This window comes from Cynocephalus volans, chromosome 5 (assembly GCF_027409185.1).
Source record: "Cynocephalus volans isolate mCynVol1 chromosome 5, mCynVol1.pri, whole genome shotgun sequence".
Lineage (NCBI taxonomy): Eukaryota > Metazoa > Chordata > Mammalia > Dermoptera > Cynocephalidae > Cynocephalus > Cynocephalus volans.
The window spans coordinates 137142483-137166888 of NC_084464.1; the positions used below are offsets into that span (position 1 = coordinate 137142483).

General features: G+C 38.0%; 1 protein-coding gene across 2 annotated transcripts in view; it reads left to right on the plus strand.

Moving 5' to 3' along the window:
• Nucleotides 1-10629: 10629 nt before the first annotated feature.
• The window catches only part of PEX7 (peroxisomal biogenesis factor 7), a 72973-nt gene continuing 59196 nt past the window's right edge, over nucleotides 10630-24406 (plus strand). For both annotated transcript variants that reach the window (XM_063097519.1, XM_063097518.1), the window contains exons 1-3: nucleotides 10630-10843; nucleotides 12362-12419; nucleotides 13939-14089. In XM_063097519.1, coding sequence (XP_062953589.1) covers nucleotides 10714-10843; nucleotides 12362-12419; nucleotides 13939-14089 — 339 coding nt within the window. In that variant the 5' untranslated portion in view covers nucleotides 10630-10713. The remainder of the gene's footprint in view (nucleotides 10844-12361; nucleotides 12420-13938; nucleotides 14090-24406) is intronic.

The window sequence follows — 24406 nt, forward strand, 5'->3', positions numbered from 1 at the left end:
CTACATATAATAGAAATCCAAAACAATCAATGCTCAAAAAAGACAAACATTTTTCTCCTATGTAAAATAAGTACAGATTTAGTGTGTCCAGGACTCCATTGATGGCTCCTTTCTTATCAAGGATCTTGACCTCATTATCCCTCTTTTCTCAGTCCTGTCTCATAGCTTCCATCATCAAGGTCACCTCGTGATCAAAAAATGGCTGTTGTAGTCCAGCCATCATGTTCATATTCCAGGCAGCAGGAAGGAGGGAAGAACAGGCAAATGGCACACCTGCCTGCTGAGTCAGCTCTTTTAAAGTAGCTTCCTGGAAGCTTCACCCAACTATGCCCACTTATAGAAGGGATATCGGCAAGGTGGGCTGGGAACTATAGCTTTAAACCTGGGCACATATATGCAACAACAATTTAGGGGTTTTGTTGCCAGGGAAGAATGGGAAAATGAATGTTGCACAGGCAACAGTTTTTGTCACAGGAATATTAATCTTCAACATGGTATGTGGGCATGTGTGTATCTCTATCTATAAATAGAGAGAGACAGAGAGAGAGATTAGATGATAGATAGATAGACAGAAATTTAAGGCATATGGGGGATCATCACATATGTGTAGGACTGTCTGGGAATGTTACGTGCTCTTTTAAAAAACAATATCTATAAACCCTAACTTTAAATATGAGACCCATCTTTAAATTTTTAGAGTGCTGATTATCCCATTTAGACAGTTATTGTTAAGAGTGTGGGCTATAGCCTGTCACTCATTTCACTGAGTGAAATCCACTATTCTAAAATAAGAGAGAATAAGGACTTCTTTGGGAAGTTCTGCTTTTGGTTCAGGGAAGATAGTGTCCCTGGATCCTTGGCCTCTTCTTAGAGATATGGCTATGGCAGGAAGATGAGAGTGCAGTCAGCCTCTCCCCTCCTCTCCCCTTTACCACACCCTGTAGCCCCAGGAATGGAAAAGGCCTGTGGATCTGAAGCAGTGGGTGTAATGGTAAGAGCTTTGGGTGCCTGGATTAAACCCAGTTCAGACTCAGTAGTGAAGGAGCTGGTTTCTGTTCTTTTGACCTTGGTTTCCTAATTTGTAAAATGAAGGTGATTAAATTACTGTCATAAAAGTTTAACTGTTAATCACTAACTTCTTGAAAGGTTTCTGAATTTGTAGTGTCTATCTATATCTTTGTGAGTTTTTGGTTGGTTTTTTTTTGTTTTTTTGGTCTTAGAAACAATTTTGATTGAAGACGGGGCATATATATCAACAAAAGCAACAGCACATTTCCAAGTTGTCCTGATAAAGGGGAAATTCCTTTAGTAGTGTATTAATCTGCTGGATTGCCATAACAAAATATCACAGACTGGGTGGTTTAAATAACAGGTTTATATTCTGTCAGTTCTGGAGGCTAGAAGTCCATGATCAAGGTACCTGCAAATTCTATTTCCGGTGAGGGCTCTCTTTCTGGCTTGTAGACAGCTGCCTTCTTGCTGTGTCCTCACATGGCCTTTCCATATGACGGAGAGAGAAAGAGAGAACTCTGTTGTCTCCTTCTCATCTTATAGGGACACTAGTCCTATTGGATTAGGGCCCCAGGCTTATGACCTCATTTAACCTTTAATTACCTCCATAAAGGCCCTATCTCCAAATATATCATATTGAGGGGTTGGGACTTTAACATACGGATTTTGCGAGGGTGGGGGGGGAGGGACAGAATTCAGTCCATAATAAGTAGTAACACAGAGCACAGTGTTCTAAAATCAATTCTTGGTAATTGTGACAATATAGTAGATAGGCTATATATGCTGTATGTTATGTTAATGACTCAAATTGCCTCCTTAGTTTTGGCCTAAACGATTCAAAATGGATAGCTTAGCTGACAGTAAGACCAGATAATTGCTTCCTGCTTTCTCATTCCTACTCATTTCCTTATGCTTGGTGTTCCAGTTGTTAGGTTTAACTACCTGAAAAATAAAAGACAGGCTTCCTTTCAAAACATACACGATCTTAGATCCCATACAATTTAACACTTACTTTTCTTTCAGAAAGAAAGAAACAATAACAATTACAAGTTGAACTTTCAGAAGGAGAGAGCAGAACTGTGGTTACTAGAGGTGGGAAAGGGTAGGGGGAAGGGAGGATAGTGAGAGGTTAGTTAATGAACACATAACAGATAGATAAGGAAAAATAATTTCTATTGGTGTACAGTTGAGCTAGGCATCTATGATTAACAATAATTTACGGCATGATACCAAATGGCTAGAAGAGAGGAGATCAAATGTCCTCATCTCAAAGAAATGATTGTTTTGGTGAATATGCTAATTACTCTGACTTGGGTATTATACTTTGTATACATATATTGATATTCAACTTCTGTACTCCACAAATATGCATACTTAATATGTTTCAACAAAAAAAAGAAGCAATTCTAAAAAAGAATAAAAGTTTGGAAAACTGTAAAAAAAATAGCACTTATTTTTCAGTACTTATTTTTTAGAGCAGAAGACTACTACAAGCAACAATGACAATAATAAGCAACCACAACAACACCTTTGTCTGTTTTAGGTATTTAAGCAACTTCTTCAACTTACCAAAACTCCAGGAGAGAAAAAAAATTTGAACTTCACTGAGTGCTTAGTATGTGTCTGGCATAAAAGTAGGCCCTTTGAGTAATTTGTTCATTAAATCCTCACAACAGCCCTAAAGACTATTTTTATGTCCGTTTACAAATAAGGAAATTGAAGTAACTTGCCCATGGTTGCACTTGTGGTTAGTAGTGGGGCCTGTATTTAAACCCAGATCTGCTTAGTTCCAAACCCTGTTCTTAACCATATTATTTAGGGCGAAGCTGAATATTTGTTATTTTAGTTAGATTAGGAAACCTCTGTATTGTTAAAAAGCAGGAGATGGAACTATGCGTTGATATGGAATGGTCTCCAGATATATTGTGGGAGTTTTTAATTAATAGTTGCATGCGGTATAAAATTAAAGAGTAAAGAAAGTATACAACGACTAGTGAGTATTGTTTCATCTTGTCTTCTAGTGTCTTCATTTTTCTTCTCAGAGAAACTGTTACTGGTTTTCTTGTGCTTCTTTCCAGAGATAGTCTATGAATTATAAGCAGGACACATACACATAGACACATTTTAAAAACACAATGGGTGGTATATGATAAGCACTTCTGCACTTTGCTTTTGTGGGGCTATGGCTACTGCAAGGCTAATGTCTGGAATCCTGCTAACAGCGCCAATTGTAGCGCTCTGCTAATGTCGGAATCTTGTTCGTGACGCCAATTGTCTAGTTACACGACCACGCCAGTTGTTCGGCTCTTTTACCTGCTGGTAATCCTGCACCGCCTGGGCTGGTTATTGAGCTAGGGCTGGGTCTGGAGCTCCCAGACCCCTCAAGCCCGTTCACAGACTGGGTCACAAACCCTTCACATGCCAGGCTGGGTCACCAGACCCCACACATGCAGGTCTATGAGCTAGGTAACGGCCAAAAGGTCCTTGGAAGACACAGGTTTGAAAGCATGGCGGTGCAGGGCAGATGCCTGGGGCAGACGCCCGTCCACCTGCTTCACTAAAACTACTCTCTTTACTCTCTCTCTGAAGAACACAAGAATAGCAACAAAACTAAAAAACACTGGCACGCACGCACACTAACTACACACGCACACACGCACACACGCTTACAAAGGATGCTGAACCACACCCAACTGGACGCGAGGTGAGGGCCCTGACCGAACTATTCTATTTTCCCAACAGCTTTTTTTCCATAACCAATATACTTCTCTCTAAGGAGGACTGAAAAATTAAAGGCTCAAGAGTGAGAAGACTTGCTTCTCACTCTAGAGCCTTTAATTTTTCAGTCTCCTCACTTCTTTGAATAATTTTTTAACCATGTGCATGACTTACTTTTTTAAATTATAAAACATACATACAAAGAAACTTCTACATATTTGGATGAAGATCTTAAAGACAAATACTAAGATTTTGAAGAAAATCAATTCAAGGTCAATTTACCTCTCTTTTAATTTTGTAGCACCATTAACTTTCTAGTTCTTGAGGGGCATGATTTTCAGCAACATTTACTTTCTCAGTTATGCTTTGGATTATGTGAGGCTACCTAAAATCAACTTGCCACTAAAAGGAAATGCTATTCTGTTGTCTATGAAATGTACATTCCAAGTTTTGGGGTAAAGCTTGGCTACCTTTGGTGGTCTTTGTTTAAATAAAATAACTTTTAATTATAATAAATTTTCTTTATAATAAGTCTTGGAGTCATAATATTGAGATAAAAAGATTCAGAATCAATCACACTCATTTTACAGATGAGGAAATGCAGTATCAAAATGGTAAAACATCTTTTTCCAAAATACAGGGACTTTTGACACTCAGTTCATTGCTTTCTCCATTAAAAAAAAAGCCTTAATAATCGTTATCTTATAATAGATTTATTAAATTTATCACAAAAAGGAGATAAACTGTATGATAATTCAAAGAAAGGAGGAAAATAAGAAAATCAATTACAATTCTTATAAACTATAATAGATGCACTTTTTTTTTTTTCAAATTCAGAAGCTAAGTTTTAGAGATGGGTTAGAATTTCTGGAAATAGGGCCGAGCCCGTGGCGCACTTGGTAGAGTGCTGCGCTGGCAGTGCGGCGACGCTCCCGCCGCAGGTTCGGATCCTATATAGGACTGACCGGTGCACTCACTGGCTGAGTGCCGGTCACGAAAAAACGACAAAAAAAAAAAAAAAAAAAAAAAAAGAATTTCTGGAAATATTCAGTCTTGATGGAGAATATGAAAGGGGACAGATTTCTCCTGTGAGATAGGAAGGTTAAGACTTTTCCTGCACAGAGGGCACCATCAAAGAACCCAGAAAGGCAGTGGGTGTAAGTAACAAAAGATTCTTTCAGAAGAAATCTACAGGCAAATCTGTATTAGTGAGATGGGGGAGGGGAGATTTAATTTTATTTTGTAGCTCCTGGAAAGTTTTTTCTCTGAAGGGTACTGGAAAATAACAGCCGATTTCAGAATACTGAATTTAGTTAACAGCATATATTTTCATAACTCTAAAACTTTTCAATTTACTTAACATTAATTGTCAATAAGGTTTGTTTTTAGTGTACTAGACTTAAAAAAAAACTTTTTATTTTAAATAATTACGGACAGAAAAGTTGCAAAAATAGTTCAGAGAAATCCCATACAGATTCCCAAATCACACTTTATCTATCATCTATGTATAATTTTTTATCACACTTTATTATCTATGTATAATTTTTCAATGGTTGAGAATAAATTGCAGACGTAGTATGTATTTCTTAAAAACAAGCATGCTCCTTTACATAAACACAACATAATGATCAAAATCAGGAAATTAACATAGATAAAAAACTTTTTTTTTTTTTTTTTTTTTGTGGCTGGCCAGTAGTGGGATCTGACCCCCTGACCTTGGTGTAATAAGGCCAACTGAGCTATCTGTAACTAATCTACAGACCTTTTTCAGCTTTTGCCAATTGTCCTCTAGGGTCCTTTACAGCAAAAGAAAAACATCTTTCTGATCCAGGATCTAACTCAGGACTGAATGTTGTATTAGTTGTAATGTCTCTTAAGCGTACTTTAATTGGTAACAGTTCTTCAGTCTTAATTTGTCTTTCATTACCTTGATATTTTGAGAAGTGCAGGCCAGTTATTTTGAAAAACGTCTCTCATTTTGGGTCTGTCTGATATTGCTTCGTGGTCTGCTTTCCTCAGGTTATGTGGTTTGGCGGAAACATCACACAAGTGCCTTTGCATTCCTCCCACTACATCACATCAGCAAGCACATGATATTGATCTGTCCCTTTACTAGAGATGTTTAATCACTTGGTGAAGGTGGTGTTTGCCAGTTTTCTTCACCATAAAGTTACTGTTTTTTCCTTTGTAACTAATAAGAATCTTGTGGGGAGACACTCTGAAACTATGTATATGTCCTGTTTCTCTTTATACTTCCTTCCACTAGTTTTTAACATTCATTCATGAGTCTTGCTTAACATAATTATTACTTTGGTGATTGCAAAATCATTATCTTGTAACTTCATACCTTCTGTCGTTATCAACAGGAATTCTACTATAAGGAAAAACTCTGCCTTCTTTCTCATTATTTGTTCATATCGCTATGGTCTCATAGGCTCTTATTTTATTCAGTAGTTTATAATCTGTAACTATTGACATTTTAATTAGCCGAACTTTGTCCAGGGAGAGCCCCTCATGCAGGTTCTTGTGTCCATTTGACAGTATTTGTCATTTTTCTGTGCACTTCCTTACTTTCTTGCACAGATATTCCAGGCTCTGACATTATGTGTTAACACCTTTAAATGAAATGAAAACTTTACTTAAGTTCATTAAATGTTTATTTATTTAATTCCTACCAACGTTGACATTTTCATTGTGATTAAAACATTAAAAAAAGGGTCACATTTTGGGGAAGTGCATCCTCCCCAAGGATTTTCATGTGTAGTAGGTACTCCTAGAAGGACAGTTTGGGGATCAGTTTATTAGCTTCCTTTTCATTTGCAGGTGCAAGCACTGGAGGTGGGCTGGCTGATCTGCTCTGTGGTCTGGCTCCCTTTCTTTGAGGTCAAAGAATGTGAGTGCTCTCACTCTGCCTTTATTCAGTCAGGATAATGTAGTTTACACTGGAATTTACCTGCTTGTGTCAGCAAAACTGAGACTGCAGCCATCATAATGACACTGATGAAGCCATCTTGTCATCATAAGCCATCTCGTGTCACCTTTGAAAATACAGCACAGGGGGGATGTAAGTGAAGTGGCATCAAGTGCATTGGGATCTCTGGTTTACATTAGTGCACAGGACCTGAAAGAAAACAAATATGAAAAATTTGCCCCTTGAATAAAAACTTCTAGGATGGTCAGAGTAAGTCTTACAATCTGTATATTTATAGGCTAATAAAAATAAAGTATGTAGCTAAAATCCAATCCTTAGCTTTAATCTTTAAAGTTGATGGTAAGAATTGAACATGAGCCTGGTTCCGGATAACCCTATTGCTACATGAGTAATTCAGTTCTGGTGGTCTCCTCTGGGTTCGGGAGATGTTATGCAATTCTTAGTTCTTTATATGACGCATCAATATTGTACAGATATCCCTTTTTCACCTTCTTAAGAAACCCATGTCACTTTGCCTGGAGCATATTCTCCCTTTAGCTACAGTGTTTGCTTCCATTGCACAAGTCCCTGTGAGTGCTGAGCACTTCTCTCCAAATATGTTTTTGTTCTCTGTCTGTACTTTTAGCCGGCATTTGAAAATCACCCAGAGGAGCTTGTTAGAATGCGTATTTCCAAGCCCACTCCTTGGAATTTTGAATGAATATTTCTACAGTGTGCCCTAAGTATCTATATTATAAAAATAACCCAACAAGATTCTGAGGAAATGATTTGAAATGCAGATGGTCCCTGACTTAATGATGGTTTGACTTTACAATGGTGCAAAAGCAATACATTCAATAGAAACTGTAAAGTACCTGTACAACCATTCTGTTTTTCACTTTTAGTACAGTATTCAATAAATTGCACAGGATATTCAACACATTATTATAAAGTAGGTTTTGTGTTAGATGAGTTTGCCCAATTGTAGACTAATATAAGTGTTCTGAGCATGTTTAAGGTAAACTAGGCTATGCTATGATGTTTGGTAGTTTAGGTGTTTTAAATGCATCTTGGACTTAATGATATTTTCAACTTACAATATATTTACCAGAATGTAACCCTGTCGTAAGTTGAGAAGCACCTGTATGAGGAATGCTGCCTGAGTGATGAGGTGCATGTCTCATCTCAGATTCACAGGGGAGGGTTAGAATTTGGGGCTTGTGTGTTTTGGGGGAGGCATATGTACTATTCTGTCTGCTTCTACCTGTCTATGTTGTTACTGTCAATTGTTATTGATTGATTGATGCCATTTATTTTTGAAAGTATAGCAGGACATTGAAATGTATAGTATAGCAGGACAATTTATTAAGGTATTAATTTGTATTTTGCTGTAGTTTTTTTTTTTTTTTTTTTTTTTTTTTAATTTCCTGCATTCCAGTTAGGTAGCCAGACTCTTTGTGATCCCTGGCCTCAGAGCATTTGAAGAACTGGTGTAGAAGCTGCTCATAATCTTTGGTGAAAGCTTAAACTCATTGAGCAGAGATCTGATGTGTCCTTGAGGAGGTAGTTAGGGAGCAGAGGTTGAGAGGAGACATTCTGAAGCACGGAGAGGTGACAGCAGTGTGGCCCAGCTCTCTGGCAGGAATGGTTTCATGGGGCCCTCAGGCAAGTGGGAGCCCATTACCACAGTGAAGCCTGGGCCCTGCCTATATTCAAGCATGGCATGGAAATGTATATTTGTATGCCCATTCAGACTTCTAAGGGCACTATCTCAAATTAGAGACTCTTCTTTTGCCAGGCACTGTTATTAGGCACTGGAGATACATCGGTGAACAAAACAATGACCCTGTATTTGTGGACTTTACACTATAGAGTCAGACTCTAGTGTGGCCCTAGGGAGTGCCAGGAAACCCCTAACATGATAAGCCTGAATTTTCTAACAGTCTGGGGGGATGGAGATTTAAGTTGGTTGAAGGAAATGAAGAACTGCTTCATTTCTTGCATACTTGATTGTGCTAGCAAATTCTTGCCTGCTACCATAGTAATGGTTGCCATTTTTTCCCTGTCTACTATGTGACAGGTAATTTTAATAGATGTTTTATTTCCTTCAATATTCTTAAGAACTCTGTTGAGTCATTTTCCTCATAAAGGATCCACCCGTTAACCTATCCACCTAAGCATGCATCAGAACGCAGTGTGCAAATCCTCCCACGTTGAGCTGTATTCTTACACAGATTAACTAATGAATCAATAGCATGCTCCTTGTGGGTCTTTCCCTAGCTTCTCTTCCTCTGCCAAGCCTTACATACTCTAAATTCGTTGGCCCTCATCTCTTTTCATATCACTCTCTTCCTGAGGGCAATCATTTCCATGGCTTAAATATTATCTTCATGCAAATAAGAACTCTTGCCTGAGTCCCAAATGGTGCGTCCAATAGCCCATAAGAAATTCACACTCAACATATTAAAACTGGAGCTCACTTTCTTCCCAAATCTGCTCTTCCTCCCAAAGTCCCTATTTCAGTTAACAGTCCCTGCATTCATCCAGGCACCTAAGTCAGAAACCTGGAAGTCATTGGACTCTTTCCTCTTCTTTATGTACCATACATTACGAGTTATTGCCTTAAAAACCCCATGTGATCCTTACTCTCCACTCCCATCACTATAGCCTATGTTCAAGTTCTGATCTTTTGCTTTAACTATTGCTAAAGTGGCCTCCCTGACTTCAATCTCAATCTTCCAGATTAATTTTGCCAGAAGATCTTTTAAAATGTGTTCATTTAATTTCTCACATTAGAAACTTCCACACTTTCCCATTGTTTAAACTTCAGTAGAAATTCAATTCCCTTGGTATAGTATACAACACTCTTCATGATCCGGCCCCAGTACAACACTCTAGTCCCTCCACCCAGTATTCTCCTTACCATACCCCTGCACCTGGTCGGGCTGAGTCCAGGCAGCCACCATCCCCATGGATCATGTTGGCTTAAGCCTCCTGGATTGTTCGTGTTATTCCTGCTCCTACAATGACCTCCATCTCCTTGTCTGTTTAAAGGAAACCTACTCATCTGTGTGCACTGGCCACAAGGATTACCTCCTGCCATCCCCCCACCTCCAGCACTGACAATCTCCTTTTATAAATACCCCATATATATTTCTCATAGCACCTACATTATTTTGATTACACTTAACTGATTACATGCCTTCTCTTTCTTAGACTCTAATCTCTTGAGGACATGGACCATACTTTATTGCTTTAAATCCCAAGTGCCTAGCACTTTGCTTGGTGAATAGTTAAGGTGGTCATACAATTGGTTTGTGCCTGTAAACCTGGCTTAACGATTTACTACATCCTCTTTCACTCTCAAGTGTCTTAATTTAGCAGATAAATTATATATGATCATCTTCCACAATACACTGTACACGCTTGGCAAATGTTTGAGTGAATGGATGAATAAGCCTGAGTTTCACTAGAACTGGCCGTCTGTCCTCGTTTGCCAAACGTCGGGAACTAGTCTGGAGATGGTGTCTCATCTTTCCAGTTATAGTGTGGAAATAGCCTAGGAGTCCACGCCCGTATTCCTTAGGACCGCACGACTCCACTGACTTAGCAATACTTAAGTTACCTCAGAAAACACAGCACTCAGTCCCCTCTTGGACTAGCTGCATGGTTTCAGAATTTGCCGTAATTTATCTCATTTTGTAATCATCAGGGAAAATTTCCTGATGTCAGTCTTTCCAAAGCTCAACGAATTCATAAATATCAGATAGCCCCGCAGTGGAGGCTGAGACGCACAATATAAATTGTCGGAACTACCACCTAACCCCATGCCCACGTTAGGTTGCAGCTGGCGCAATTCAGTTTCGCTTTGCCCAAAGCAAAAATGGTCTCCGTTGGAGTCAACGCCCTTTCCTTTGCGGACCAATCGGAATCTAGAATTCAGGGCACCAGCGCTCTCACTTCCGCCCGGCCTTCCTGGGTCTCTCTAACTTCTTGCCGAGACGCGACGGTCCGCCGCCGACTCGGACCTGCTTCCGCGGCTGGGGCGGCGAGGCCCGGAGGCGGCGGGCGGGATGAGCGCGGTGCGCGGCGGAGCGGCACGGACGCTGCGGGTCCCGGGCCGCCACGGCTACGCCGCTGAATTCTCCCCGTACCTGCCAGGCCGCCTGGCCTGCGCCGCCGCGCAGCACTACGGCATCGCGGGTGAGGCCGGGCGGGGCCCCGCCGTCGGGGCAGGGGGCGGGGGCTCGCCGAGCTGCGGCTGCTCGCGCTCGAGAGTGGACGCTGCCGCCAGTGAACGCCAGGGGGAAGCAGAGGGGCCTGCGGCTCCGCTGTCCTCGTTTGCCAGGCGTGGGGAGCTGGTCTGGAGATGGTGTCGATCAGCTTTAACCGTTACAGGGTGGAAGTAGCCTAGTAGCCCCTTGTCCTTGTCCCTTAAGACCGTCCTCTCTCCCTGCCGCCTGACTGACACACATACACGTGCACGCTCCCGTGCAGACAGCGGGGTGAGCCTGTGTGGCCGCTCTGACCGGCCTGGCGGGCCCAGCCGCACTTGGAAGACGCTCTGCAGGGTCGCCCCAGTGCCTGCTGACTGGTGCACGTTTCCCACAATTAGCATGCGAGCCCTGAGCAAAACGTCCGGGCCGTCCGTGATAGGAAGGGTGCTCCTGAGCAGACGCTTGGAGTTTCCCCGCCAGAGCCAGCATGAAATGTAGCAAGCTCTGTCCTCACCTTTTTGTCTCACCGGGAGTACGTACTCGGTTGTTAGAGACGCAAGTGAATTTGCCTCTGGCCGTAGACTAGATGGAAAGGCGTGGGTCCATTCTCGATTTTGCTTTCTTTTCATTCATATCCTAGCTATTTACACACTGAAGTGATATGGAACCAGTCACTGCGTAATGTTAGTGCTCTGTAGTATTTTTTGTCGGGTCCTGTAGCAGGAAAAAAAAAGTGATATCTATAACTGAGATATACTTGGTTAATTTTTACCATTAGCTCTTAGTGCTTGCACACTCAGATTTACAATACTTGCCCACCAGCTAAGTTGAAGACTCATGAGTCTGAAATGATACTGTAAATTCTTTGTAAAAAAAACTCCTTGAAAGGAATTGGTATTTTTTAAAAAATCAGTCATTTTTATATATGAGTTTTCCTCCGTTGTTCTCTATGAAAATAAATATAACTTTTAAAATACATCGTTCCTTTAGTAAAATAATTCATCTTTGGTAGAAAACTGATATTAATATTGTGCTTCAGCACTTTACCACTACGTATGTGGTAAATTACACCAGGTATTTCTACATTCATGTTCTGTCTTGAAATCCTGTGTTAGATGTATTTTAGGTTTATTAATGAGGTAGGGTGATTTAGTAGAAGGAGCAGAGTCCTTCGGGTCTGTAAGCCTGAGTTGCTCATCTCTCGATAGGGATAACACCAACTTGGAATGTTTGTGTGCCTGATGCCTTGCCTGGCCACTGAGTAGGCACTCAAGTGTCTCCCCACTCTGTTAGGGCTGTGTCTGGATTCAAAGTGAGATGGTAAGTTGAATATTTAATGATTGAAGCATAGTCCTAATCATTTTGTATACATGATCCCTATAACTACAGGGAGAAACTTGTGGTAGTAAAATCAGGTTCTCAGTGCTTGATAACCTCCTTGAGCTTGGATGGTCTCTTGGTGGGTTCAAGGCATGACATAGATTTTTTTTTTTTTTCTCTTTAGGCTGTGGAACTCTGTTGATATTGGATCAAAATGAATCTGGGCTTAGGCTTTTCAGAAGGTAAGGTGGCTCTAATTATTAAACTTATGAAGTCATGCACTGACTGCATAAATACGTTTTAGTCAATGATGGACCACATATACAGTGGTGGTCCCATAAGATTATAATGGACCTGAAAAATTCCTATAGCCTAGTGATATTGTAGCTTTTGTCATGTTGTACTACAATGTATTACTCACATAGAAGCAATAGGCTATACCGTATCGCTAAGGGGTATAGTAAACTATACCATCTAGGTTTGTGTAAGTACACTCCATGACATTTGTGCAATGACAAAATCACCTAATACATTTCTCAGAATGTGTCCGTCTTTAAGCTCGGCATGACTGTGTATATTCTTTGTTGCTATTAAAGCCTTAAAGAATTAGGTTTTGGCTCTTTTTGATCAACAAGATGTTTTAGTTTGCACTATAAAAGGAACTTCAGCATTTCCAGAATGTAGAACATATTTTTGCCATTAAGTTATGATTTTGCCACTTTTCTTCTAAAGCTTATTATAGTGTCCATTTGTAAATTATAAAACTTAACATAAAAAATGTAAACTGGTATATTGTTAATATAGTTTAGCTTTACTCATACAGGAGCTAATTATTCATTTCATGTGTTATCTAGTGCCTCTTTTCCTTTCTTTCCATGCATGTCTTGCCTGTGTGACAGTTGGACTCATTAAGACTTTTATCAGGCTCATTCATAAGTGGGAACTGAGAAAGAACGGAAGGAAGGAAGACAGACAGATCACAAAAAAACGTTGAACTTTCAGAAGACAAGAACAGATCTATAGTTACTAGAGGTGGGAAAGGGGGAGGGAGAGGGAGGCTAGGGAGTAGTTGGGTAAGGGACACAGGGTAATTATGATTTGTAATGATGAATATGCTAATAGTACTGATTTGATCATCACATACTGTACACAAATACTGATAGTCAACTTTGTATCCCTTAAATGTGTATAATCAAAAATAAATAAATAAATACTTTTTTTTTAGGGAAAAAGCCCCACTTTTATCAGCGTTAGTCAAAGATAGAGAAAAGAAGGGAAATTCTGTCAGGAAATAACCACCTGTTTGTTGTTCAGGTGAAAGATTTATGGGACCAGTATTATATAGCTCAGGTGAAAGATTTATGGGAAGAGTTGAAATTACTACTCTAAATTATTATTTTGAAGTGGTTGCTGGCCCATCCTATGAACCACAAGAAATAGTGAGCATCGATGTATGACAGCATGTGTCTCATATAAATAGTTGCGTATTTGTATTTAGGAGACCTAATTTCAATCCAGCTTGGCAGTTTTCTACCTGTATGACCTGGACAATTCTAACCTTTTGGAACTTGCTTCCACATCTGTCAGGTACTGTCTCTAGTTATCTCCCATAGTTGTGAAGATTATATGAGATAATATGTATTAAAATATGTGATAAACTCTAAGAAAAGTCCCCATAACTGTAAAATTATTATTGTTATTCTTTTTTGTTGAGTTGCCTATGTAAGTTGGTTTTGTTTTTTTTTAATTTTCCTGGTGTAGCTTTGACTGGAACGATGGTTTATTTGACGTGACCTGGAGTGAGAACAATGAACATGTCCTTGTCACCTGTAGTGGTGATGGCTCGCTACAGCTATGGGACACTGCCAAGGCCACAGGGCCACTGCAAGTCTATAAAGAACACACTCAGGAGGTAGGAGAGAAATCTTCCTGGGCTGATTGTTTTTCTTCCTTAGACTTTGGTTGAAATCCATTTGGGGATGGACACATGGGGAAATGTCTTCAGGGGACAAGTTTAAACTTTAGTGTTTCTTGTACATATTAGATGTCACTTATTATTTGATTATTCAGACATAAAGTACCTCATGGCCTAAGGAGCTGGGAAAGAAAAGAAAAGGTCAGGCTTCTCGTTAGGCAGAAAAAATGCCTCCAGTAGTATACTCTGGCATCATTTTTTCCAGAGAGGCTCATTGCTTTATGCTGTAAGAATATGCCTGCCAGACAGTGCCTTAAGATAGAGGTTGGCAGACTTTTCATAAAGACATCACAAGATTGCCTTTAAGACTTCAGTAAGATTCCTGAGAATTTTCAGGATATTCCTGAGAATATACTGGAGCAAGAGCATTAAATACTGAGTTTGTGGGCAGAGCTTACTGAAGGAATTTTATGTCTAAATCTGGTTCATGTGTCTAGATTGTGTGTGTGTGTGTGTGTGTGTGTGTGTGTAGTATAATACTAAAATACATACACATTTTTAATGAACGTGATGGTAAAGACGTTCTCTTTTTGTGTTTTATTGTAAATGTTTTAAAATTTTTCTCCTTCAAATGAAAACTTGCAAATTTACTTTCAAATTTGTTTCTACCACAGTGCCTGTCCCGTAGAAGGCCCTCAATAAATGCTTATTAGATGCAAGAACACCAGTCTTTTGTGATTAAAGATTAAGTTTTGGAAGAATTCCAGACGTTTTATAGCTATCACATTAACAATATTTCTAAGATTGTTACTGAAATAATAAAAAATTTTAGTTCCTCTTTTATTGTGATAGCTATTTGAATAAATATAGTTGTAAATTACCATGTTTTCAGAGAATCATTGAATACTAAGACAACTTTGGTAAAGGAAGAACTTTAGTTTCAGAATGTTCAATGCAAGAATCTCCACAGAGCAGCGTGTTCAAAATTCAGATGTTTTTGCGGTACCTTTATGATTTTTGAGATCTTCTTATACCACTTGTGCTGCAATTAACTTAATGTGGTTTGGTTTTTTTCTTTCCTTTTTTAAAAATATTTTTTCTCTCAGAAGTTTTTTTTTTTTTCTTTTTCTTACATCTTTGGTGCCATTTATTGCTTATCTATATAAATTCTAGGGTGGTAACTAATATCATAAAATAATATATCTAGTTAAGTTAAATATATTGATTTAATCTTTCTTAACTCAGTTTTAAATTGTTACTTCATTTATCCTGAAACAGTAATATTCATGAAACTGTGGGATTGATGGCTAGCTTAGTAAGTGCATTTATTTGTTTTTAATGTAAATTAAATACATAACAAATAAAATAAATGTATGCGCCAGTTAAAATCATATCTGTGCAACCAGTGGTGCGTGTACTACTATCTGGGAGATACTGTTCTAGAATACGGATGGGGGTGGTCACTGAGTCTTCGTCTCAGTCAAAGTGAATTTCACTGTCTCACGAGATAACTTATTTGACTTTTAGATTGCTCTGATGATGAGAAAATTACTTGTCTTAAGCCCAGATCTTCAATAGCAAACAACTGTTGCTTCTAATGCCTTTCTCTGAAGGGGTGAGACTAAGTCCAGTCCTTCTCTTCTAGAACCCTTGAAAATAAACGTCATGCCCTCTTTAATCTTCCCTCTTCCAGACTGTGTATTTGTCATTTCTTCAGCCTGTCCTCAGGTTACATGGTCTCTACATCTTTCACCCCTTGGTACTCTCCTGTTTTAATGTCTCTTTTAATGTAGTATACCTAATTTAGTCCAGAAATGTGATGATCAGTGCTGAGCTTATAAGATTTTGCCACCATAATCTTGAGCCATTAATTCTAATAATATGACCTAAATGGCTGTACATTGTTCTCAGCCATGATATTGTGTTGGGTTACTTTGAGCTCACTGGTAGAACACTTAGATCTTTGTTGTTTGAAATGCTATTAAATCAGCATTTATATCATTATATCTTGCTATTATATCATTCTGTACTTCTGTAGTTGGTTTTTTGAACTGAAGACACACTGTTTTTGTTTATTTTCTGGACTGTTATTTTAGGTTGTCCTTCCTTATTTTCTTCTCAAATACAATTTTTGGTAAGTGTTTATATCAGTGAGGACGCCTTGACTTTTACTGTATTCGAAAACCCAACTAAAATGGTTTTAACAATCAGAGTTGATTATTTAACATATTTTACTTCGTCATGTGAAATAATAAACCAAGATAATCTTTGAGGGTATTTGTTACAGCAGCAGCACCCCCACTTTTGGATACAAATTTCTGCCTTAGTTCAGGCTATAACAAAGCATCATAGACTGGGTGGCTTATAAACAACAGACATTTATTTCTCAAAGTTCTGGAGACTGGAATTCCGAGCTCAGTGTGCCTGGGTTCTGATGAGGGCCCTCTTCCAGGTTGCAGACTGCTGTCTTCTCATTGTTTCCTCACATGGTAGAAAGAGGAAGAGAGCTCTTGGGAGTCTCTGCTATGGTTTGAATATCTCCCCAAAACTCATTGAAGGGCACTGCTATGGTTTGAATGTCACCCCAAAACTCACTGACGCTTGATCCCCATTGTAATAGTGTTAAGAGAGTTGAAAAGTAAGGCCTTTGGGAAGTGATTGGATTGTGAGGACTCTGTCCTCATGGATGGATTCGTCCATTCATGGTTTAATGGGTTAATGGTTTAATGGGTATCAGGGAGTAGACTGGGGGGCTTTATAAGTAGAGGAAGAAAGCATGTGGAAATACATAGTCTTCTCAGCCCTTGCCATGTGATACCCTGTGTTACCATGGGAACCTGTACAGAGTTCCACCAAAAAAAAGGCCCTCACCAGATGCTCCCTTCAACCTTGGACTCCCCAGCCCTCAAAACTGTAAGAAATAAATTTTATTTCTTCATAAATTACCCAATTTCAGGTATTCCATTATAAGTGACAGAAAATTGACTAATGTAAGCACCGATCTCATTAATGAGGGCTCTACCTTCATGACATAGTTACCTCCCAAAGGCCTCATCTCCTAATACTGTCACACTGGGGATTAGAATATCAACATGTGAATTTCAGGGGGACACATTCAGTCCATTGCATGTACCAGATACTAGAAACACTTAAAAGGATTTAAGGTCAAATGAGAATTTTGAGGAGCTAATAAATATTGGTTGAGTAAATTAATAAGTGAATGAGCATAGCCAATTCCTATTTTCTTCACTAGTGTGTTCAGGGAAGCTATGTTATGAAATAGAATAGCAAACAGTGGGTCATTTTCTCCCATGGAAGAGAGTGAATAATAGGATGAACAGCATGATTTCATTCATCCTTGGGTTTGAATCTCAGCAGTGTGACCTTGGGTAAGTTTCTTATTTTTTCTAAGCCTTAGTTTCTTAATTTGCAAATTGAGCATAACACTAGCCTGTGTCATAGGGTTGTTGTGAGTGCTTGTACCAGAGCCAGCGCTGAATAAATATGAGCTGTTATTATTGTTTGCTCTTCTTATAATAGATTTAGAAAAACATAAAACAAGTTAGAAATCCTCTAGTTACCAATTTTACTGCCTGATGACTCTGTGAGAAATGTTTAGCAGTCAATTTTCAGATTGTGAGATGAAGCAAAAAGAAATCCAGATTTAGATATATTTTAGGCCTCGAGGAATGAAGGTCTTGGTAAAATGAAAAAGAAAAACAAGGACATTATCTGTGTGCATAGCTTCTAAACTTAGTGTCAAAGCAGGGATCAAATTCTTCTCTATCTTGTTTAACTGGTATCCGAAGAGTCCAGTATGTCTTTTGAGCTCCGTAAACTGCCTTTGCCTTAGCCTGCTGCTGAATTTATAATAGGAATGAAAGAACAGAAAATTTTAACATGTACAGTGAGTAGGAGAAAAAAAGAGGTGAACTGAGAATTTTGTTTCTCTACTTCATGACTTACAGCATTGTGCTATTGAGAGTGAGTTAAAGTGACTTTAAAGATGATGTAGAATCAATTTAATATTTATTCTAATTTCTAATTTTCAATTTGTTTATTACAATTTTAAAAAATAGTTCAAATTTGTTTTCATTGTTAAATAGGGATTATCAATTTGCTGAACTTTTTAAATAAGCTCTTTGAGCCATTAAAGTTTTGAGCTTGCTTATAAAAACTTATCTTTAAACTAAGAATGCAGCTATTAATATCCTGTTGTGGAGAAAATATATTTACTTATATATCGTATAGTAAAGATGTACCAGGTTAAAATCTTGTTTGCTTTAAAAAATGAGTCAATTATTTACCCTTTGATAATGATAGAAGCTGGGAAGTCTATAAAGATGGGCACCAATAAAAAACATTAATGCAGAATCACCAGTCATGCATTTAACACCAGTGAGTTCCCTTCATAAATGCATTTATATTTAAAACTGCACAACGGATTTGTCAACTGAAGGGATATTTTTTCTTCTTTCTTTTTTGTTTTTAAAAAAGTGAGGAAGTGATTGGACTTGATATATTTCCTTTTGCATACTTAGTCACATGTAGCCATTCATTTTGGTGTAGGTTACTGCAATAAGATTTTATTACAACTTAAAACAGCAGCTTAAAAACTTTCTCCTCTAATACTGTGATTATAGGAAAAATAGTTTCTAGTTAGGTGGCAGTTGAATCATTTCTTCCTTTTTGGATTTTACTGCCAATGGAATGTAATATCTGTCATCACTTTTCAATCTTTCTGTTTTAAAAGCATTTTTTTGGCTTTGTTTAGAATTTTAAAGTTTGAACTTGGATTAAAAGAACTAGACCTGTCTGTACTGGTAGCACATGTTATGTGCCAGGCACATGCTAGTCATTGAAGATTCAGGTGAATAAGACTCACATGCTAAACTCTAGTAGTAGTTCTGGGACATGCAAGCAAACCATTAAACACATTTGATAAATGTTGAAATGTCTAGAACGTACCCAGAGAGGAGAACCAGGGACTGTCACTAAAGAGGTGCTATTTGAGCTGAGTCTTAGGCAATTAGTAGTTTTCAGGGCAGCCCAAAGGACAAGGACATTTCTGATAGAGAAGAGCATCCTGCAGAGTTTAAGATTTGTGAAAGAGCGCAACATGTTTGGGCCACCGTAAGTCCTTCGGTGTGACTGGAGCATAGAGCATGTGTGGTAGAGTGGTGGGACACAAGGTGAGGAAGCTGGGTAAGGGTCATATCCTGATGGGCCTTGAATGCCTGGCTAGGGGATTGGGATTTATGCTTTGGAAATTCAGGAAAAAGGTGGATTGTGTGGATTTTGGGCAGAAAACAGGACATACATGGATGGATAAGTGTTACTTATTTTCTACATGTTCACATATTAGCTCCTGGGTAGGACTAGACTGTAATTCAGGCAGTTGAAATTTTAGTATTTAAAATGAAAGAGTTGTGCAAATACCTGTCTTAACCCAGTAGTTCTCAAACTTTGCTACACATTAGCATCACCTAGGGGGCTTTTAGAAATCTTCATGTCCAGGTCACATGTCTGGGTGTTGAAGCCGGGCATCAGTATTATTTAAAGATTCCCAGATGATTTCATTGTGCAGCAATGTTTGGAAGCCACTGCCTTTTCTGAATGGGCATTCAATTCTAAATGATCTTGATATGTGCATTATCTGATATTTTGGGGATTGTAGTATTCAAAAATGTAGATTTTAAAAACTTTATTAAAGGGAGTGATTTGATGTACCTTGCAAAGTCATTAATAATAATCCATTTATCTAACCTCAGATTTTTCTAAAATTTTTTAAAGAAGAGAAAATGATAGTTTAGAATAGAAGGAAACTGTAATAAAATACGTTCTGGTAGAGAAAGACTTTTATGCATGACTGCTGCTACTATGTAGTCTCTCTCACATACTCAGTGTAAATGTGAACACTCTGCCTGTCTCCAAAGGGAGTTAGTGAGTGAATCATAGGAATTAGAACCCCATATCTCCTATTTTAGAATCTATTAGGAAACATATGTAGGAGAATTATGCAATCTTATGTGATAATTTTAAATCATATGAAACTAGAAATTATTTTTAGTTTTGCTGCAAGCTGGTATGAAGTGGAATTATTGGCAGACCTATTTAAATATATGTAGAATTTACATTTTATGTATGACAGGAATATAAGCATATATATATTTTTAATATATTTATATCTTATAGATATATATTATATATATTTATAGATTTCAAAAAAGAACAATGGAAAGATAATTCAAATACTAATAAAAATGGTTACCTTTGAAGGGAGTGGGGAAGAAAGCAGGGGAAAGGGGACAGGATGGAAATACGATTTCTTCAGATATAACTTGTATTATGGTTCTGGCCTGGGAACCACTGAAATATTTTGCATAATTAAAAATGCCAATGTAAGTCAGATAGAAAAAAGCAATTGCTAAAAATTGAAAATGAACAGAAACAAATTAATCTAGTGGTCTATCAAATTGGTGCCATAACTAGGTATTAATGATAATTACTTCAAGTGACTTTAAAAACACAGTATTGTGATTATACATCCCTAATGGGATATGTCTGATAAAAAGAATTGGGAAGAAAATTTAAACTGCATTAAAAAAATCAGTATTGATACTTTGAAACTCTCATGTGTATATTGTAGGATAAAGCGTATCAGTAATTGTGTCATTAGAAACCAAAAGTTTTAGTGTAAGAGAAAAGAATTATGAGAATAAAGAAGTTAAGTAGAAACACTTAATCTTAAAATTGAATGGTGAATATCTGTATACACTTGTGATTTATTTTTCTGTTTAGAAAAAGTACATATTTCTACTTTGTAATGTAAGGACTTAGAAGCAATTACAACTCAGTAGCAGTGAATGTCCTCAGTGCCCAGATTATGGCCTCTAAATACTATTTCCCACTAAAAGGAAAAATATCTCTGGAGAAATCATTTATTCCAGGACTGGGTGGGAATCCAAGATATTTTCTTGTGTCAGAAAGCAAGAAAGCTGTGAAAGGCCACTGGGGATCTATCAAAAGTTTAGAAGAGACAACTTGAAAGGACTCTCATTGGCCAAAGATGGGACAATTTGAGCATTAAAAAGAATGACAGCAATGAATTAAAATATCATGCACACACACATGTGCACTCTCACACTCACACTCTCTTACATGTATATTTTCACTACATACGTGGAGTTGTGATGATTAGGGAAAAACTGGTCACCACTGAAGATTATTAGATCAGCTCATTCTGAAAATTGATAAACAAAGGTGTCTTAGTCCATTTTGTATTGCTGTAAGATAGTACCACAGAGTGTATAATTTATAAAGAAAAGAAATTTATTTGTCACAGTTCTGGATGCTGGGAAGTCCAATATGGAGGGGTCCACATCTGGCAAGGGCCATTGTACTGTGTCATACATGGTGGAAGACAGAAGGGCAAGAGAGCTTGAGCAAGCCAGAGGTGGCCAAACTTGCTCCCAACACTGTAGCATTGGTTAAGTTTCCAACATAAGAACTTTGGGAGACACATTCAAACCATAGCAAAAGGTAAAGAATCAAGGCATTTATCCTGCCTTTCCTGTGTGTATTTTATTGTGCAGTAATCAGTTGATAAGAAAAATTCTTTATAACAGAATTCTAGCTAGTAACTTCAGAAAGAATAACAGAATTAGAAAATCAGCAATTAGTAGCTTCTAATGAAATAATGACCTAGGCAAGGTTCATCTGCGGATGCTAAAACCATTAATTTATAATTGAAACATTTTCTGAACAATTTTAGGATCACTAAAAGTGGGTTAACCAGGAATTATAAGCCTCATAATACAATAGGAAGCTAAAAAAAATTGAACCAAATCTGATTAAGCCTCCAGATCTAGCTTCCAATTTAAAGGAAATCGGAAGGGTAGAGGAAAAAGTTAAATACCGTCATGAGGAAACAATTAGCCAAATCCAGAATGTAGGACATTCTGTGGTACCAATAACTTGTTTTTTTTCGACAAATAAATGTCAATAGAAAGGGAGGCAGGAAAAGCAAGATGGGGAGATTGTCCTAGATTAGAAATAATTTAAGAGACATAACAGCTAAATGTGAAGTGTGGATCTTGTTTGGATACTGATTCAAATAAACCAACTGTAAAAAGACATTTTTTGTGACAATCAGAAATATGAATATGGATTGAATAAGGAGCTATTGTCAATCTTATTAGGGGTGAAAATGGCCTTGTGCTTATGTTAAAAAGACAAACCTTCCTTATCTGCTAAACTATTTGCAATTTAAATGGTCTAATGTTGAAATACTCTAGTGGTCAGTCATTCAATGGATAATGGGACAGATGAAAGAGATGGGCAAAATGTTGATAATTATGTAAGGTGTGTAATATGTACCTGGGGGTTTGTTATAATAATTCCCATAATGAAAAAATTTTGAAAATTTAAGTTTCACATTAAAAGAAATATGTAGCTCTTTCTAATCACTCAATAATTAAAAGTCAGTGTCTCTTTCCTTTTGTATTGATACAGGTAAGTATGAAACTTCTGGACATAGTTTTTATTTGACGATTTTTAATTAAATAGACCAACTGAAAAAGGGCAATACTTTACAGTGGATTAAAAGTGAACCATTTGGGGATTGGTTTCAGTAATAAAATTTGTCCTCTCAAACTGTAGTTTTGATGAGGTTCTGATTTCATAAAGCAGCACAAAATATTGTTCAGGTTTTTTTTTTTTTCTTTTTTCTTTTCCCAATTAATTTTATTCACTATTGCCAAGAATAATATCATAAGATAGGCCTGAAAGGACCCTGCTTTTAAAGCATAATATCAGGCACTGCGTATCTCTCTTCCATTTCATATATAATTTGACCATTTACCATGTCCTTTAGTTGAATGGGAGAAGAGGGGGAAATTGGCAATAGGGAAGAGATAGAGACTAATATGAGATGTGCTTTCCATATAGATTTGTTTCTCTGTCCTTTCATTCATTCCAAAAAATTTATTAACTCTACTGTGCGCGAGTTACTGTACTAGGCCTAGCTGGGAAGATGACCAAATCAGGCATGTCCTTGTCCTTCTGCAGTTCTTGCCCTCTCTAGGGAGAGAGGCTTAGCCTGCCGGCTACCTCATTTATAACATGACAAATGCTGTGGATGTACAGAGTGCTAGAGAGGGGAGGATCTTGTCTGCAGAAGGGGCAGGGAGGGCATCCTTGAGTCTAAAGGGAGAGAAGGAATGAACATTTCAGGTTGAAAGGCCAGAGTAGTGTTAGAGGTAAAAGAAAAAGCACACCTGAAATGGAAGGATAAAGGCTGTGGGCCTGGAGCAGTCATTGTTTTGGCCGTTGTGTTAAGATCAGTAGAAAGACATTGCAGATTTTAAAAAATCTTCTATGAAATATTTCATACATATAAAATATATGTAAGATGTAAAAATGATATATTCACTATCTAGCTTAAGAAATAAAACATTGCATATACCATTGGAGTCCCCTGGTTATCTCTTTCTAGTCCTATCCTTCATCTTCCTCCCTTTAATTTCCCTCCCTTCTTCCAAGGACTAACCACTATCCTGTATTTTCTTTGCTTTTCTTCTTTTTACTACATGTGATTGTATACATCCCTAAATCATGCATAGTTTTGCATGATTTTGTCCTCTGGGTAATGAGAATCAACATGGGTGAATCTCACATCACGTTGAGTCAAGATGGTAAATTGCCAGAGCCACATAGTATGAAACCACTGCATTGAAAGGCTTTGTACAGGGGAGTGACATTAATTTGTATTTTATAAAGATTGTTTTTATGCAGTATGGATAATGGATTGGAGGTGAACAGAAATGGTTGAGGAGAACAGTTAGCTGTTGTAGTCTTAGTGGTAGCTATGGTTGCTGGTTGTAACCTCTTGAGGGAAATCATATGCAAACTCTTAACCATGACCCTTTAGGATCTTATCCCTCCTAACTCTTTGACCTTGCTGTTCCTCAAACATGCAGGCTTGTTTTCTGCTTTAGGATCTTTCCCTGTTCTCTCTACCTGAGCCTTTCCTCTCAGATCTGCAGAGTTCAGTCTTCTACTGGACTCAAGCCTTTGCCCAGAGAGGTTTTCCCTGACCATTCTATTGAGAAGTGACCCCCTGCCCTTGTCATTATTTTCTAGTCTCCTTATTCTGTTTTATTTTTCTTTGTAGTTATTTTTTTTTTAATTGCAACCTGAAATTATACATTTTATTTGCAGCTTGTCTTCCCCTGCTAAAATATAACATCTGTGAGGGCTGGTCTTATCTAACATTATAAATCCCCCATTCCCCACCCTCTGCAGGTGCCTTGA